Here is an 18,436-nt window from a genome sequence, read left to right on the forward strand (position 1 = left end):
TTGGTTTCAGTCACTGAAACATATAATCTGTGTAGTTTTTAACACTATTCAGAGAATGCTTTTGTGCTACATACCAGAACATCCTGTCTGTTGCTGGAAATAGCTGATTCCTTTCTTATTCACCATCTGTAGGCAGAATCCTTGTCAGCAGTGAGATGGGGATCAGCCGCTCAGCTGTGCTGGTGGCTGCCTACCTGATGATCTACCACCACATGACTGTTCTGGAGGCTCTGATGACCCTGAGGAAGAAACGTGCCATCTACCCCAACGACGGCTTCCTGAAGCAGCTGCGGGAGCTCAATGAGCAGCTGTTGGAGGAGCGAGAGCTGGAGCGTTCTGGAGATGAGGACATAACTCCGAGCCAAAGTCCTCTTGCCTACCCAGGGACTTCTTCACGGCTGTCTGGAGCTGGGGACTCAGGGAGCATCAAGGGAGCCAAAGCCCACTCCATCACAGTAGAAGAAGAGGATACCAGCAGCTTTTTGGGTAGTTTTATGAGCTCTTCATCAGTGGAAAAAACTAGTTGGGTTTCCAAACATTCCACCCTGATCACTGAGGAGGAAGAGGAACAATTGTATGAGGAATGGAGGAGGAAACAAGGCCTATCTGCAAAGGAAGCAGGAGCTCACCATGAAGGAACATCTTCAAAGCATCTGGATCAGGAAGAGGAACAATCTGATGAGGATGTGGAACGGAGGATCCATGACTGGCAGCGCAGGAATGAGAAATACCAGATGGCAGGTGCAGCCAGGGAGGAGGATGGTGAATGCAGCATGGGAGGAAGACCTTACCCATCAGGCGAGTTCAGTGATGTTGAGAGTGTGAGCAGTTTTGAGATCCGAACCCTAAAAAAACAGCTGGAAGCCAGTAGCTTCAGCAGGATGAGGAGGAGCCGCACAGGCTCTATGTCTTCTGAGAGCACCTGGGACATGTGGAATGAGAGGCTTCTGGAGATTGAGAAAGAAGCTGCTCAGAGGTATCATTCTAGGAATAAAACTTGTGGGGAGAGACAATCCCCAGAAACAGGAAGAAAGGAGAGGGATGTGGATGAAGAGAGTGTGTTTTCAGACTCCTCCTGTAGCTCCTTCTACAATTTCTGCCAAAAGAACAAGGACAAGTTGACTCCTCTAGAAAGGTGGAAGGTCAAGAGGATCCAGTTTGGCTTTCACAAGAAGGATTTAGAACCATCATCTGCACCATCTCCATCAGAAGATGGCAGCCAGGCAGGTCAGGAGGAAACAGAAGGGAAGAGTTTGTCAGATATTGATCTGACTGCGTACCAGGCTTGGAAAATGAAGCGGCAGAAGAAGGTGGGCAGTGAAAGCAGCAAGGAGGAATTTGTGGAATTTGCCAAAACTGAGGATTCTGCTTCAGCTAAAAAGAAGCAGAGGCGTGTAGAGCTCCTTGAACGTTCAAAGAAAATTTTAGAAGAAAGCCAGTCCATGTGCAGCTGGGAGACAGAGAGTACAATGAGTGGGAGTATTCCCCTGTCAGCTTTCTGGTCTTCAGCGCCTTCTGCAAGTGGTGCTGACGATGCAGCTTCTGCCCTGAGCATGCAGACAAATCATTCATCTTTGTCACAGGCCAGGAGTTGTACAGGACCAGTGCAGCTGCAGATGCCAAATATACCCCTTCCCAACCTCCCAGTTGGCCCAGGTGACACAATATCCATGGCAAGCATTCAGAACTGGATCGCTAACGTGGTCAGTGAAACCATTGCCCAAAAGCAAAATGAGATCCTGATGCTGTCCCGTCCATCGTCCGCCATGGCCTCGCTGTCAGGAGACCTTGGCAGGCGTGCAGATGATGACAAAGTTTCTCTTCTCAGTGCTCAGAGTGGCTCATCCCTCGCTGCCTCTCAGCTCCACCAGCAGGACCTGCGCAGGGCTGAGTCTCAGTCTGTGCTGTCTTGCAACACCTCTGTGAGTGCAAGGACAGAAGGGACTACTTCAAACATGAAGACAACCCAGACAAGCAAACCACTGTACAGCCTCTTTGCTGATGATGTTGACCTAAAGAAACTCAGGAGGAAGGAGAAGGAGATGCAAATGGAAATGAGAGAAAAAATGTCAGACTATCAAATTGAAAAGGTGATCAGCGACAATAAACGCAGCACTTTATTTAAAAAAAAGGTGACCAAAGCAGAGGAAAATGAAACAGAAGATGACAGAGAGAGTACAACAAACAGCTGCAGGCGTCCCTTGCAAGCAGACTTTGACAGAACTGATGCAGACTTTGATCTGTCCAGTCAACCTGCAACCTCAGGTGCACCGAAGTCAGAGATAGATACTGATATTACCAAGTGGCTCAATGGCCTGAAAGCAGAAAGAGAACCACCGTCATATTATGATCAGACTGAGAAAGCTAGAGAGAAATATAGCAGATCATCCAAAGTTAGACAGATGGATTCTGAGACATCCAGTTACAGATTCTGCAGATCCCAAAGAAAAGAGCTAGATAGCTGTTCTTCCTACGAGTCAACGGGAGATTCACTGAGAACCATGTCAAGATTTTCCTCTGCTTCTGCAAAAGAGGACAAAAAGATGTACAAGTTCACAAGGTCCAGGGTCAGTGAGACAAGTTCCAGAGGAAACAGCCCAGAGCTGCATGTTTTCAGCCGGTCACCTGAACCACCCTTTGACTCTGAAGCCCCGGAACAATCTACACAGAGCCGAGTTAGAGCTCATCATGTGGAGGCATGTGAAGAGGAGGCCAGGTCAGATGTGTCAGAATGTGGAGCAAAAAGAAAGTTCACCCAGAGCTTTTCAAAGTCTGAAGAGGATGGAAAGAAGGAGGCAAAAGTGGAGCAAAGTGAAGAAAGGTTTGCATCTCGGCAGGTCTCTCAGTACAGGCGAAGCATGCGTAAAGAAGAGGAAGAAATGGATGATGATGCCATTATTGCTGCTTGGAGAAGCCGACTAGAAGAAACTACAGCAAAGCTCCAGCGGAGAAGGGAAGAGTGACCAAGATCAGACTACAGGAACACAAGCAGAGCCACAGAGTCCCTGAATCACTCACTCATCATTATATTTTTGATAATCCTTTGTGGTTTGTAGGGCATTTCCTGCAGATAGTTCTCTTCTTAATCAAAAGCGATGAAGGGAAGAGGTCAAGTTCTGCAAGTGTTTGTGGCTTGTCAGAAAGAAGATGCTGGTATTAAATGATCAATGTAGGTAGAAACACAATGTTAGAAGCCATTAGGAGCCAGACAATGTTTCAGCAGCAAAAGCAGGTAACGGTGACACCTCAAGTCAAAAGACCAATCACATCCCACTTTGGTTATTTCAATTTCCTAGTGTTGTTAAAGACTGGACATGTTTTTTCTAGGATCTTTTTGATCATAAATGGAAGAAGCCAAAAGCCTTTTCCAGGAACTTAAAGAATGTTTTTCTCTTAATCAGTTTTACTTTATATGACTGAGAAGATATTACCAGGTAGGCTCCGTTTTCTGCACCAGCCTTAAAAATGTCTAGAGAAATAAGACAGTTCAGGGGAACATATGTTCTGTTTTACTTTACTAAGCAGCAGGAGTGGAATACTAGAAAAAAGAAGATGCCTCCTGTTTACAAGTTCAATGCAGTAATGAATGTATTCATTGTTTTCTATTAGATGGAGTAATCTCTGCTCCAGTATGGTTGGTTCCTGCTAATAACTTCAGGTCAACAAAGGAAAAATGCAGTAATATTAACAGCCATCCAAAAATCATTTTTTGATGTAGTTAAAGAGATAGCTAGGATTAGTGTTAGTGCAGGCTAGGTTTCTGAGTATTGACTTCACTTTGGTTTATGTATGCAGCTCAGCTAAGTTGGTGCTTTTGTGTTATAGTCAGATTAATTTTCAACATGATCGCCTTGAAAGAAAAGAGCAATGCACAAAATGACCTCATAATAAAATTGCTTGATTAGACCATGGGTGTAAGGCATCATGCACCTAAGGAGAAATTGTGTGTCTGTGAAGGTGGCACCTGGAAGCTTGTTTTTAGGAAGCAGTGGTAGGTTCAAATGGCTCCTTACAGTTAAAGTGTTCTTTGTATCCTGAGCTACAGAGGAAGAAGCCCAGCCTCCATGGTAACTCCATGTTAAGAGTCTCGGGTCTTTCCATGCCTTGCAGAGCCTTGTGAGCTTGTGTGACACAACCCACCACCTTGCCACAGCATCACTTGTGTGTCTTTCCACACCACAGCACCCAACCCTCACCCGTCAACACCCTCCACCTCTCTCTTATAAGCACATAGGCCGATTTTTACTGACTTTGACTCTGGAATTATCAGTTTCCCTCTTCTGTACAGACTGTATTTTGAACCAACAAAGCCCTCTGGCAGAGCTGAATCTAAAACGACAATGGAGGGATGATGCAGAAGCACTCTCCCACAGGAAGTTTGTCTTTTTCTTGTAATCTCTTCTCCCTCCCACTGTGATGCTTAGAGCTCACCATTACCATTATGCTAGTACCTTTCCCTATTTTAATTGTGTAATACAGTCAGCAAGCTCCACAGGGCAAGGGCCTGCTCTTTGTCCCTGTCTGTATGGTGCTATACACATCAGCAATGCTATCTAAATAATGGTTACTGATAACAAAATGCAGCTGGCAATTTTCCTAAACTTAGAATCATTTCTCTCAACTATAACTCACTGATCAGACATTATCCCTGCTTCTCTGAAGATAAAGATGATTCTTTCTGACAGCCAGGACTGGGGTAAATGATAGCTACTTATTGTCAGGTGAATGGAGTCTCACAATCAGGTGATTAACCAGTAACAAAGGTAGAAAAATTACTTGTGTGGGTTGTTTTGGGGTTTTGGGTTTTTTAGTAAACTCAGATTACGTTTCTGAAATACATAAGGAACATGTTCGTGTTAATGTTTCAGGCATGCAGAGATGCTCTAAGGTTTATAATGCTCTTCTACTATAAAATAATATATAATACAATGCATCCCTTGTTTCTGCATATTTCTGTGAGTTGTTATTTCTTAAAGTAGAGAAATTCCAGGCTTTGAGTCACATTCTGAGAATTTATATTGAATTTCTGCAGTGTGTGTTAGGATAGGCATTTTCCTCTTTCCTTCATCCCTGGTAAGGTTGCTGCACAGAAAACAGCTCTGCATAGACATATTTGGAGCTTGCTTTAATTTCATCCTAGAAAAGGTCTTAAGTTTTGATGGATCAAAGTGGAAGTGTGCAATACCTTCTGGCACTGAATTTACTTTTTTATCAAAGGCTGATTCCCTCTGAAAAATCCCTCTCCTTCTCCGTGCCTGGATGTTCCCAGCAGACAAGCCTGTCCTCTGCAGTACTGTAGGGGGCATCTCGCGCTGTAAAAGACGAGCAGTAGATGATGTAGTAATTGGTTTCATTTTGCACTGTACAGCACAGCCTTTGTTTGGGCAGCATTTTGATTTAAACACTAATCTAGGTCTGCTGCACAAATAAATTATTCAAGACCGAGGGGCAGAATATGGTTCTGTAACAAGTCTGAGCCAGACCATCCTGATAGCGAGTTTTGACCCTTGTGAGAAAGGGTTAAGTGGGTTCTGCTGACTCATTGAGGTAGGTGGCTTATTAGTTCACTTGTGTAAAAGAGAGATAAAAATGGTTTGCTGTGGAAAGGCCATCTAAGATGCTGGCTGAGCAGCCATGAGGGAGAAGCCTTAGAAATAGCTGAACTTTATTTTCTTATTGCTTATATCCTTGTTAATAAAGCCAAACCCCCAAAGCAATAAGGGGGTGGGGATCATTTTGGACTCCATGCAGTATATGGCCAGTGCTTGAAAGCAAGATGGGAAAGGCTCCAGCTCACAGGTATAAATTACATGAAACAGTGACATAAAGACCTTGCATGGTGAAAATATTAAAGCATTCAGTCATAAGACCAATAACCAGGAGAGACAGAAATGGAGAGGTTGAAGGCAGGCTAGAAAGTCAGGTTTTAAGATGAGAATTTAGAAGGAGATAAGGAATTGCTGAAAGGGGAGAGGTCTGCACAGATTGTTTCAGGTGACCAGAGCTGCAGAGTGAATGGTTTTTCAGCAATGACACCAGTCTGACAGTAGATTAAAAGAGTAAATAAGTACCCAAATTTATCTAAGAAGGATTTTTCAGCAAAGATGTGCTGGGACTGTTATTTTTTCTCCCTCTCAGTTTGCTGCTATATGCAGGAGGGGGTTTTTTGGCATTGTATAGTGGAAGGTGAAAGTGCAAGGAGCATCCATACGGTCAGTTAAGAATATAAACACAAGAACATAAGAAAGGCTGTATGGGGTCAGACCAAAGGTCCATCTGGCTCAATATCCTGTCTCTGATAGAGAACAGCAGCGAATACCTAGGGAAGAATATATACAGTGATAAAAGTGTTATTTCCCCAGCATGATCTTCCAGCTTCTAATCATTTGCAACTCAAGGACTTCCTAAGCCAGGTCTGATATTTTTGTATTTAATAGCCCTTAATAGATTTTCCTTCTATGGAAGTGCCTAGTAATTTTTGAGTTATAACCACTATAGCCTCGTATCCGCTAGCCTCTGTGATCTCTTGTAGCAAGAAGTCCCACAAGTTACTGTACACAAAATACTAAGCCATCTTCTTTCTGCCTGTTCTGAACCTTCTGCCCACTAGCCTTCAATGCCAATGAAGAATGTCTGTTTAGTATCTACATGTCCCATGAGATTTTACCCCCGCTTCTGTCATTCTGTCCCATCTTTAGTTCTGGTTTTCCGCCTGAGTTACTTATTCCTCATATAGGGGCTCTTCATTATCCTGGCCATTCTTCTCTGAACCCTTTCTAGCTCTGCTTTGTCATGTTTGAGATGAGGGACCAAATCCTCACACAGTATCCAGGGTGCAGATGTGGCAGGGGTTTATCCTATGGCATATTGATCTTTTATCCCCTCTTTTCTGTTCCTTCCCTATTGACTCCTAACAGTCTGCATATTTTTTTGGCTGTTGCCGAGCACCAGAGTGATGTTTTCTTAGAACTGTTTATTATATACAGAAAATCTTGTTGAATGGCAGTGGTCAGCTCTGAGATCATAATTTTATATTTTAAGTTTTCTTATTTGTAATTCTTTACCTTTATGAGCCTTGAATTTCATCTGCCATCTTAGTTCTCAGTCTGTCTGTCGCATTAAGTCCTGGATTTTCCCACAGTTGTCCTCCCATTTCTACTACTGTTTCCTTAATGTCCTTTGAACGAGGTAGAAGCACATAGGATGTGGGAAGCAAAGAAGTTAAGGAGGGATAGATGAGAGAGAAACCCATTTGATATTGGTCTGCTTGAAGTAAGAAATAAGAAAGTGATGAAAGTCAGAGAGCTAGGAGATACGTGTTCAAAAAGAGATCTGAAGACAATAGGCAAATTAAGAAAGGGACCTACAGTGGTCAGAGACAGGAAGATATGAATGTAAGCCAAAGAAGCTAATGCAAAATATTAATATGTTTAGATGTATCAAAGTTTGGGAAAAGGTTAGGAGGCAACATCTGTGGGAAGAAAGGAGATTTGAAGAAGTTACAGGTCTGTGAGAAATCTGAAGGCAACTAGGAGAAATGGAAAGAGTGAGAGACATTAGTGGGACACTGATGAATAAAATGACATTGGTGCTGGATTGGGAATTCAATGTGGTACAAGTCTGAAGGAAATGGAAATGTACCAGAAATACATGTTATTCCTACTGTAAGAGCTGAGTTTTGCATTGTAATACTGATAGCTGTGGGGCCATGGCCCATTTCCCCCATCTAGGAATTTCAGGACAATGTGATTTACTGCATGCAGCACTAGCTTAGACTGGATAATTTTAAAAGGAGTTTAGCACCATTTCCTTCCTTTACAGCTCCTTGAGAAATGCTTACGCATTAGCTGTGGTGGAGACTAGGTGAATTATGAGACAAAAAGTTTTATTTGGGGAGGTTATGTTGCATTGCCTGCCTTTCCTTAAAGGGTGTAGCTGGAATACATTCAATACAGACATTATAATGTGAAAACACAATATCCATGACCTGCCTAAATTTATAGACAAAGCAACAAAGGTACTGAAAGCATGTGATTAATATAGTCTAGGGCTTGGAAACAGACGCAGCATACTCACGTAATCCAGCAAAATCTCTTTGAGAGCTACCTACCTATTCTCTGGAATTTCACTTGTCATGTAGAAAAATGAAAGTGGGTCAAATCTCTGGCTGTTCTAATTGTGGAGAAAACTTCCAGAATGGGAAGAATGTGTAACAAATAAACTGTTCTCTAGAGAGGTGAGAGCATAGGTCTAAATGGTCTGTGAATTGCCCCAGTCATTTCAGCAAGGTTCTAACTTATTTGGCCAGAAGTAATAATTTAAATGCCAATAATATTTGTCACCCTGTACTTCATGTAATAAATTGAGAAAGGTTCAAAGTGCATGTATTTAGGTTGTGTATTGCCAATACCAGCATAATCTGCTTGAATGAACACCCTGTCATTGTGGTTGGTTTTGTTGTTTTCTGGTTTGCTGTTTTTTTTTTTTTTTCTTAGGCTGCCTTTTGTTCTTTGGTACATTTCAACATATTCAGGAGCTGATTTCATGTTGTTTCTCTCTAACCTCCTCTTAAAACCATTCATTGGTGTTTTCCTGTGACCGCTGTTCCTCTGCCACAGGGTGCACACACACACAAAAACACACACAGATATAAAGGGAAAACATTATTTGTGACTTATAAAAGCAGGCAACAATATGAATTCAGTTCTTCCCAGGACTATCCAAGTGTGGTGATGTGAAAACTGTCTTAGAGAGCAGAAGAAGGGACATCCTGCTTGTGCTTTGAACCTTCCCCTCTGGATTGCATTTCATTTTTATTTGCATGTATCTTTAAAACAGACAATTTTAATTCTTATACAAGAGCATAACTGCTTCCACATCTGATTCATATCTGCAGGTAGACTGATTAACTTAAGACATGTGTACCCAGGAAGACACAAATGTGTGTAATAGAAAACTAGCTTCGTTGTTAACTATGGAAAGAACAATGTCTCTACATAATCAAACAATCAATCAATCAATCAATCACTTATTTCTTTCCAGTGCACCCTTCATGCCAACATGCCTGAATGCTTTATGGTCATTAAATTAAATCAAAGAACACACCACAGAATGGACAAGGCCAGATCAATAAATCTTGAAACCTGATTCAAACTTACCAAGGACTCTGCACAAGTAACCATGACAGGAAGGATGACTCCAGTCAGGAGGGCATGTGTGTGGGCATAAAAGTGAAACAAGACTTAGGTGATTGATACTAATTAGAAGACAGAAAAATTTAAAGGAACTGTAATTTTTATAGCATCACCCAACTGCCAACATCTCAACCTGCAGCTTAGCGTCTTAAGAGTATTTTCGGATTTATGAGCGATATAAGAAAATAACAATGGTGGCAAGAACTTTCTGCAACTTTTTACAGCTGTACAACTTTTTACAGCTTCAGGGTACCTCTTGCCTAATTTTAAAGGTTTGCCTATTTGTGATCTCTCCATTTGATTATTGCAGGGCACCATATTAAAGAAAGATGCAGTAAACTCCAGCTGGCAGTAACCATAGTATGACTGCTCTGTCTTCATGGACCATCCCAGCAATTTGATCTTTGCAATGACTCCATGCTGAACTCAGATCCAGTCAGAAGTCATCCATTAGTTGGGCAGAACATTTCTTTCTCCTTGTTTGAGAGGAGAGCTTTATGAAACTGCAATACCCTTTATGAAACTGCCAATTAATGGGGAGCTTTGTACATTTTGCTCATAGAAATATCCCAGTAGCTGCCATAACCTATGGAGGTTCATTCCCAAAGTGCATAAAATGACCACAGGCCTAACTACATTCAAAACTAAAAGAAAACCACAGTTCTTCAACTTAAACTTCCCTCCCTCAATAATTTCAAGGCATGTGCTCCTCAGTCTGTGAATTGGATCAAAAGCATTGCCTAGAGGCAAAGGGTCAGAGGAGATTCCACTTATGAAAAACAGGAGGCCCTCAAAAGGGTGCAACCTCAGTTGCTGAACAGACACCACAAATAGGATGGATAAAAGCCCACATGAGACTGGTATGTGAGCAAGCAGAAGCTGACAGTTGCCCCTCAGGAATACAGTATAAAGCTTTCAGTTCTGCAGGAGATATGATCTGAAAGTCTGCTTCCTGGAAGCAATCGCACCTGAACTGTTGCATGGTGCTGCAGTTGCATAATTTAGTAGTTGTCATGTTTCATCCCAAGGTGAGTGTTTTTGGTGGTAGTGTACATAAAAAATTTGTATGTCATTAGGAATAAAAGGGTCTATGCCAGACAAGGTCAGATATTAACCTCATGACTGACAGAAGAGGTCCATATTAAAACAAAGAAGGTGTTTGATTCCCTTTTGAATGTGGGCAGATGATTCAGACCCACGTGCCCTTCATATGCTCTGTCTCTCCCCTTCCTATCTCCTTTCTTTTGAAACAGATTTAAGTCCATCTACTTTTATATTTTCAAACAAAACCCATAAAAGGGCCATAAATATCATGACTCGCTAAAATGAAAGCTGTTTTCTTCTTCTCCCAGGAGACTCCTGCCTGAGAGAGAGACAGAAAGAGTTCACCTCTTTGAAAATTTCCTCCTCTGTCGAAGTAAAGCTGGTATCTAAAAGCAGCCTTCAAGGCTTTGTTCTTATCATCTTGACCTGGCTTTGTACTGGCTTCTCTCTGTATTGCTTGTGGAAGTGTGAAGGACAGGGCTAGGGGAAGGAGTTTTGGCTATCACTGGCAGAGCAAGGGTCATGCTTGGAAAGGGATTTCATTGTGGTTTCAGAAAACATTATAAACTCAGCACACTGGCAGAGAGAATGAAGAAACTCATTCCCCTCCTGGATCAGACCAGTGATCCACCCCTTATGTCTCTGATGTTGGCCAGAACCAGATTCACCTCAGAAGGTATAAAGAAAGTTTAAGTGGGTAATTATGGAATAACCTGCCCTGAGTAAAAATTTCTCCCCTTCTGGCCCAAAGCCCTCCTTCATCTCTCCTCCTTGGTTAGAGTTCAACTCTATGCCCTGAAGCATGACGGCTTCTCTCCCTTCCAAACTGCTTTTCATCCTGGCCTGTCTCATGTAACTGCCTATGACAGTGATGGGATGTATAGGTCTTGTCCATTGAGAGTCTGTGACAGATCATAGCCTTATTGGAAAGAGAGGCAGAGAGGCTGAAGAGAAGGCGAGGGAGGAGAGCATAAACTCAGATGAAATATCCATCAGGAAGATGGAAAGAAGAGTGAGTGGCTGGGAAACTAATTGCTGCCTGCTGATCTGGGCTGTGGAGATAGCTTGCAAGTGAGCATTTTTGCTTTTCAGAGATTTCAGCCTGGAGCACACTAGGAAAGTCAACTCTTGGTTGAAACTACTGTTCATCAATACTTCCCCATATATATATCTATATACATTTTTTTAAAGCTGTAGAAGTATGACAGTAGTCCTAAGAAAACAATTCCATTATAGTCTAAGGGAGCTTTTTCTTCCACTGAAGTTCACTAATAAGGTATTGGCATAATTTGGGGTTCTTAAACACTGAACATGCATGAAAATCAAGCTATTTTTCTACTACCCAAAAACTATTTAGGAATCCAAACTCAGATATTCCTGCCTAGGTCCTTATCCCTATTGTACAGAGATAGCTGCTCATAATCTCGAGTCCAGCAAAGCCCAGATTCTGTGGATTTGTTTGGCCATCACATAGGACATCAAGATTTATATGACACAATGCCAGATGCCTCAAGGTGAGGATTAGAATTGTGAAGGCTCTTGACTTTTTAGACATTGTCAACATTATCACAGGTGATAGCACTATACCACAAAAAGCATTAATGAAGTTCCAGGGAATGCTTAAATGTACTTTCTAGATGGACTTTCCAGTTGTATGCATGTTGAATGACAGCTTTCACTTATTTGTCCAGAAGTCCAACAATTCCTAGGGAAAGGGAAAGAAGAGATAGGTTTTGTATCATATCCAAGTCTCAGAAATTATTAATTTCACTCCCACAGTATCCACTGTTTCCTATATTCCTTTCCCTCAAAAGTGTGGCAGAGGGGTCTGGAGTTTTCCAAGTGATGGGTGTTGAAATCACACCCGATCTCCTGGATACCAGGCTGAGGTGTTCAAAGCATCCTGCTGTTGTTGGCTGAGCACAGGAGATTGTTCATTAAGAAAAATGACTGTGTCATTCATACAAGGAACAGCTGCAGTGAGCAGCTCAGTGGCAGTGTTCAAGGCTCTGTAATCTCCTGTTAGTTGCCACTTGCCATTAGATTTTTTTTACTGGTCATAAAGGAGAATTGTAGGGGAAATGAGACGTGACAATAATTCCCTGTTCTTCCAGCTCCTTTATCAATTCAGTAACAGGACAAATAGCACCAGAAGGTAATGTGTATTGTGGAATATTAACTGCCTTACTATGGGGTGAAGGAGCAGCTGTTCGCAACAGATTAGCAGTCAGAGATGTATCTGTAGGAGATAAGCTTGGGGGCAGAAGGGGTGATGTCCCTATTTCCCATTTTCCTCACACTGACCCTTCAATACATCTATGCCCAGTATATTAAGGGCACCCAAAAGTAAGGTCGGGTGGATTTGTCTGTCCCTTAGACAGAATCAGCTTTGCCCTGACCAGAGGGTGGTTGCTGGGTTTCCCATTTTGGCCTGCAATAGAAACTTGACTGCTTGCAAAGCAGAGGCTGCCCTTTGTAAGTATACTGACGTGCCATGGATGTCTGGATTCTGGATTGTGTCAGTGAGGAATGTTGTAAGGTAGGGATGGATCATTAACTTGGAACCATCATCTTGGGACTGGGATCCTCAGCAGTGTGAGTAGCACCCACCTTAGTTTCCTAAATATCCAGTCTAGGTTTCGTGCTGGTAGGTTTGTATGTATCCCTGAGTTCACAGTACTTGCATGCTCTATCCCTTTGTGTAAAACAAAGCTTACTCTTCAGAATTTTTAAAAGTTTAATGAGGGGATAAAAGGGGACAATGTCTAGCACTGGGGTGTTTTAGCTATTGGCCAAAGGACACAACAGCAGATTAAGACAGTGTTATCTGTATACCGTTACATTACTGAGGTGCATGCATATTCATGTGTTTCATACATTATTCAAGCATTCTTGTGAGCTTTTTGATGTTTCAGGAACTCTTTTGCTTAATTTTACACTCTGACTTATCTGCATGACATCCTGTGGGCTAAGTCCATATATTTTATTTCTTCTTGTGTTTCCATCCTGTTGTTTCACACTCCCTGATAAGAAGTTAACAAGTTCTTCTATAATTCTTCTCCATGCTCTGGTTTGTGTCACTGTTATCTTATCACTTGGAGAGGTCAGTCAGCAGATGTGGGGGAAACAAGCGTAATTGCCCTACACTATTCCCTTAGTTACACAGGAGCATTTTAACATTTTGTGTTTTGCTAAGGCCTACGATAGAATACATTCATCACACCACTACTTCTACAAGCTACACAGTGCAAAAACTAATAGATTGTGTTACACTAATAAGCAGCCAAAAGGAGTTACAAATTGTACCATATCTAAATATTTATGATCAATAACAACATGTAAAAGTTAGTACATAAATGTGAAAGCCAATATTATATTGTCATTTTTAACACCTTTGAACATATGGTGTTACCCTGTCTCCAAACACAGATCCCAGAGGGTTATGAGAAATAAAAGAGGAAAACTTGTTCATTGCCACAGAAGGAAAGTTGGCATCTCAGAGACAGCTTCTTCTCTAAACTCATCTTTTACACTCAGTAGTAACTGACCATGTTTCTCAATTTTCCCTTTTGTCTTTCACATGGAGATAGGCTGGCTCTTTTACATTTTCTCAGCTGAGGATCTCCCTTGGTTTTTACCGTCTGGGATGTATAGTGGTAAATCTGCCAGCCTACACTGAAGGACCTCTTGGAGAGTAATACCACTTAAGCTTGTCTTAATGGCCAATGCTAAAGATTCCCACATCCCCTCAGCTTCCATTAGACACATTTCAGAAGTGTGCAGGCTCCCAAATCACCTCCCAAGGATGCAGTTCAGTTGGGCGGGGTTGTCAAGCTCCTGGAGCAAGAGGTGCTATTCCTTCCAATTCAGCTAAAATCACTGTTTTCACCATGGCTGCATAAAGGCCCATTAGTTCTTCCTGGCTCCCTGTCCTGCCTACGTGGCTCTGCTTCAATCCAATGCTGCTGCTCCCAGCACACATGAGGCCTTAGCATGAGCTGGGTTGGCCAAATCAGGAGCTTGAGTCACAGAAAGCCCGGGGTCTTAAGCAGACAAACAAAAACAAACAAAAGTGGTTGTTGTTACTGTTTATCAGGAAACGTAGTGATAGGAAGTGGGGTGACCATTTAAAACTGAAAAAGTGTAGATTTATATTAAATATTGGGGTAGATTTATATTAAGTATTGTGAAGAAATTCCTTACTGTGAGGGTGGTGAGGACCTGGCACAGGTTGCCTAGGGAAGTTCCATCCCTGGAAGCTTTCAGGGTCTGGTTGGATGGGGCTCTGAGCAACCTGGTCTAGTGGAAGGTGTCCCTGCTCATTGCAGGGGGGTTGGAACTGGATGACCTTTATGGTCACTTCCAACCCAAAACATTCTATGATTCTATGACTGTTCTCTTCTAATCCAGTTACACAGGGCTACTGTCTGGTATGTAAAGGGTGATAAGAATATTATTTCACTGAACTGACCTTATACATGTATCCACAGCTTGGTCTGATGATGCTTACACACTGTAAAATAATCCCTTATTTCTGGGCAAAACTGGCAAATCTGTCTTCTCTCCACAATTAAGTACCCTTTATTCCATTTTTTGGCCATGTTTACAACAGCATAGCTGTTGCAAGTGTATAGAAAGTGTAAATAGCTTGCCTAATATTTTTCCTAGCCACCTTTCTCCTTGTTTCTCCTTCAGTTACGAATGCCTTGGAGAAGGGATCATTCTTGCTTAGTGCCTAAAAATGCCTTAGCTTATAGGGGGAGCTAGAGTAAATAAAAAAAAATAAAAATGCTGGATTCCATTTTCACTAAAAGAAAAAAATAAAGGCATGTTATAACCTTGATTTGGTGTGATTATACTGTAAATAGGCCATAAACAGTCAAAGGGAAAATAACCCACAATATTCACACCTTTAAGAGACTGTGAGGTGGTAATCGCTATTCTTCCCTGCTGTTCAAAATATTTTCCGAGTGTGCTCAAAACTGCATTGGCAGCAGAATGTGGCCCAATTCAAGGGTTTTAATGCTACTGCTAAGTAGAAATGATTTTTGTCCTCGAAATTTTCAGTGAAATAGTCTGTATTTTGCAAAAAGAAAACATAGCCATTCATTGCAAAAGCACTAAGAAAAAAGGCAGAGACCATCAGAAATCTTTCTGATAAGATAATCCTATGTTTAACAAAAAAATATCCAGTTAAGGAAAAAGTACAAATGTTGAATTTCAAAAATAGGCATATTCCATCTGAAGATGCCAGAGAATCTCAGTATTGTGTACTGAAGTTAATAGGGAGCATAATGTCCACTTTATTCATGGGGAAACAGGAACAGAAATTTGCCTTCAGCTCATTTTTTCACTTGTCCCCAAGAACTGTTGCACTTTGCATGCCACACACAGAACTGGCATTTTAAACTGGCAGTATAGCTTACCTTTAAGACCACAACCCTTCTTTACAAGCAGCATGGCTACCCCTGCCTGTCACAACGCTACAGAAGGGCTCTGCCAGAGAATCGTTCCAAAAGCTTGCAGGGAGATGCTGTGATTTTCCTGCCCTTTGTGGGTGAGAATCTTTTTCATCTTACATCCATGCCCATACTAAATACTTTAAAAATATTTTGCCTTTATGACCTATTGTTTCTCAGCATCCTTCTGGGCTGATAGATAGCTAAGGATACAGATATTTACTGTCACTACATTAACATCCAGAGGTCTTAACTAGCACCAGGACCCCACTGCAGCATGTACAGCATGCAGCACAATTCTAGATGTTCTCACCCTAAAAGACTTGCAAGTTAAATGAATGAAACAGACACAGGCTGGGAGAAAGAGACTGCATCTGTCAGGGTGTTTGAGACCCAGAAACGGAGCCCAGTGCTGTACATGGATACTGCAGCAGCAGCAGTCTGCAGGAAATTTCAAAAGATAGGGCAAAATTCATCTTGCTAACAAACATTCTCCATGAGCAATCACTCACCTCTCCATGGCACAATTAAACATGCACTGGCTCCGGAGAGCACAAGCACAACTTTCTAAACTGGTGATTAAGGCTTTTGCCTGTGAGGGGCAGACATATGTTTCAGGAGAGTGTGTGATGTGAAAGAGTATTCGTCAGTGCAGGCTTTTCCCCTCCCAAGTTATGGCTCCTGGCTGCTACCTTGCAAAGCAGCAGCACTGTGCCTTTTTGGCCCAAATACTTAAATAACAATTTCAAAAGGAAATATTTGATTTGGGACTCTTTAACAGAATAATCAACAGCACAGGGGAAGAGCCTGACACTTCCTTGGACCCAGATTCAGGTTCTCTTAGTGAGTTAAAATGCTGTCTTCTGAGACAGCCTGAACACTGAGCTACTGAGTTGAAAAAGGCCTTTTGTCACCTGTTGCTTATGGGCTATGTCTTGTCTGTGGATAATGTTGGTGTTAGAACCAAAGGTAACCTCAGGTCTGTGAGCACAGGCTGGGGATAAATTTCTTATGGCAGGTTCATGTTTATCCATCATAATCCAGTGTAATTGCAGACTGTCCCTAAAATATGCTGCACTGAATTTTACAGCGCTTCAATCATCTTTCGGATCTGGGTCACACTTATGGTACAGGTGGTTTCAAATATAATTATAGGCCATCACATGGATGGGACATACATTCCTGGCAAAACTGGCAGTTTTATCTGTGTTTTTCTGTTTGAGAAGTGATTCAGAAACAATCAGATTGTTCCTGGCTCTGTGTGGCAGATTGCACTTGAGCATGCAGCACCCTCCTAGACAGCAGAAAGCTGGGCTAAATCACTGGCTGGAAGTACTAGCCTGCTTTAGCATTTAACACTTCCTTAGCATTTAACAGTGAAACTCAGCAAAACGACAGCTTTTATTTTTGCTTTGTCCTAGGCTCAAAGGCTCTCAAGGCTCAAAAGATTGCAAATGCCTCTGGAGTATCAAAGCTTCAAATCCAATGTAGCCTGGCTATTATTCCCTTCAGCCTGAGCATGGGCAGTTACAGAGATGGGATGAATGCTCCCCATCTAGATAATTTAAAACCTATGTTTAGCATTAATTCTGTCAGTTTGGAGAGCAGGCAGCTGACAACACAGGGCGATGCAATACCCTGTGCTTCTGCTGGACTTGAACATGGTAAGAGACCATTGTGTGTGCTCTCTGGAATGGGAGGGGTTTAGGTGAGATGAGTGAATGGGCAGAAGAACCTGCTCTGAGGGAAAGGTCTGGACAGGATTTATGCAGGCAGTGACACAATCAGAAAGATACTGCATGAGGCACATTACAGTGGACACACTAAAAGTCATCCTATTCCCATATTCTACCATAGGGACTAAGTTACACACTGTGAATATCATGTTCCTTGCTTGAAGAAGAATAAAATACTGTTTGGCTTAAATCTATTCCTGCTTGTAAATGTAAATTAAATCTGTTCTCCTCCAAATTTCTTCTATTCTGCTGCTTTTATCTTTGTGTAAATTTTCTTTGGTGATTCCTCTGCTGTCAGTCTGGCCCTTACAGGTGAAAATCATGAACCCTTCTGAAGTTACAAGCTCTAGGAACATGTCCTTGGCTGGAGAGAACATGGAATTACAGAACCCCAACCAGAGTGCACTGGTACACTGTCTTTTTCTGCCCTCTTCTGTGCAATTATCTGGAGGGAAGTTCTCTAGGCCAGAGAAACTATATTCATAACATCCACTATTTAAGCCTCTCACTTGGATTCTTTCCTTGCAGTGAGAACTGACATACTGTCAAAGCTGACAGCACTATGCCAGTTTATTGCACCAGAAGACCTGGCTTTTCCTTTCCTCCCTTCTGCAGAGCTTGGCTGCTCCCATTATGTGAACCCTTTCTCACTCCTGCCCCTAATAAAATCTCCATGCTTCACATGCTCCCTCAGCCTCCCTTTGATTCGTGCTCCCAGAGTCTTCCTCGCTGCTGACGTCGGGAGCGTGCACAGCTCTGTAATTTCCCGACAGCCCTTTTCAAACACTGCCTTTTAATCAGGTGCTGTGTTTTACCAGCACTTCCTTCTCTCACTGAATGCCTTTGAAGCGAGGCTGCCAACACTGGTGGGGTTCCTTCTCCACTGCCTTTTTTTGTTGTTTCTATACAGAATTCTAGGACAGAATTTTTTAGCTTTTTAGAAGCTCTGATTTATTTTTTTTTTTAATACTTTTTTTTTTTTTTTTTCTGTGTTGTGATCCTA

The 18,436-nt window shown here is 42.0% G+C and overlaps 2 protein-coding genes across 5 annotated transcripts in view; one reads left to right on the plus strand and one right to left on the minus strand.

The window, feature by feature from the left end:
* The window catches only part of STYXL2 (serine/threonine/tyrosine interacting like 2), a 34,894-nt gene extending 26,448 nt beyond the window's left edge, over positions 1-8,446 (plus strand). For all 3 annotated transcript variants that reach the window (XM_023944943.2, XM_086884090.1, XM_086884089.1), the window contains one exon: positions 133-8,446. In XM_023944943.2, the coding sequence (XP_023800711.2) occupies positions 133-2,963 (2,831 nt within the window). In that variant the 3' untranslated portion in view covers positions 2,964-8,446. The remainder of the gene's footprint in view (positions 1-132) is intronic.
* GPA33 (glycoprotein A33) overlaps positions 1-18,436 on the minus strand; it is a 51,569-nt gene that overhangs the window by 22,732 nt on the left and 10,401 nt on the right. Inside the window, exon 5 of one of the 2 annotated variants that reach the window (XM_086884150.1) lies at positions 5,186-5,312. The gene's annotated coding sequence lies outside the window, so the exon portion shown is untranslated. Of the gene's footprint in view, positions 1-74; positions 137-5,185; positions 5,313-18,436 lie in introns of those variants that run through there. The other variant, XM_086884151.1, reaches the window with a different exon arrangement.

The sequence above is a fragment of the Cyanistes caeruleus genome, chromosome 3 (assembly GCF_971803275.1).
Source record: "Cyanistes caeruleus chromosome 3, bCyaCae1.hap1.1, whole genome shotgun sequence".
NCBI lineage: Eukaryota > Metazoa > Chordata > Aves > Passeriformes > Paridae > Cyanistes > Cyanistes caeruleus.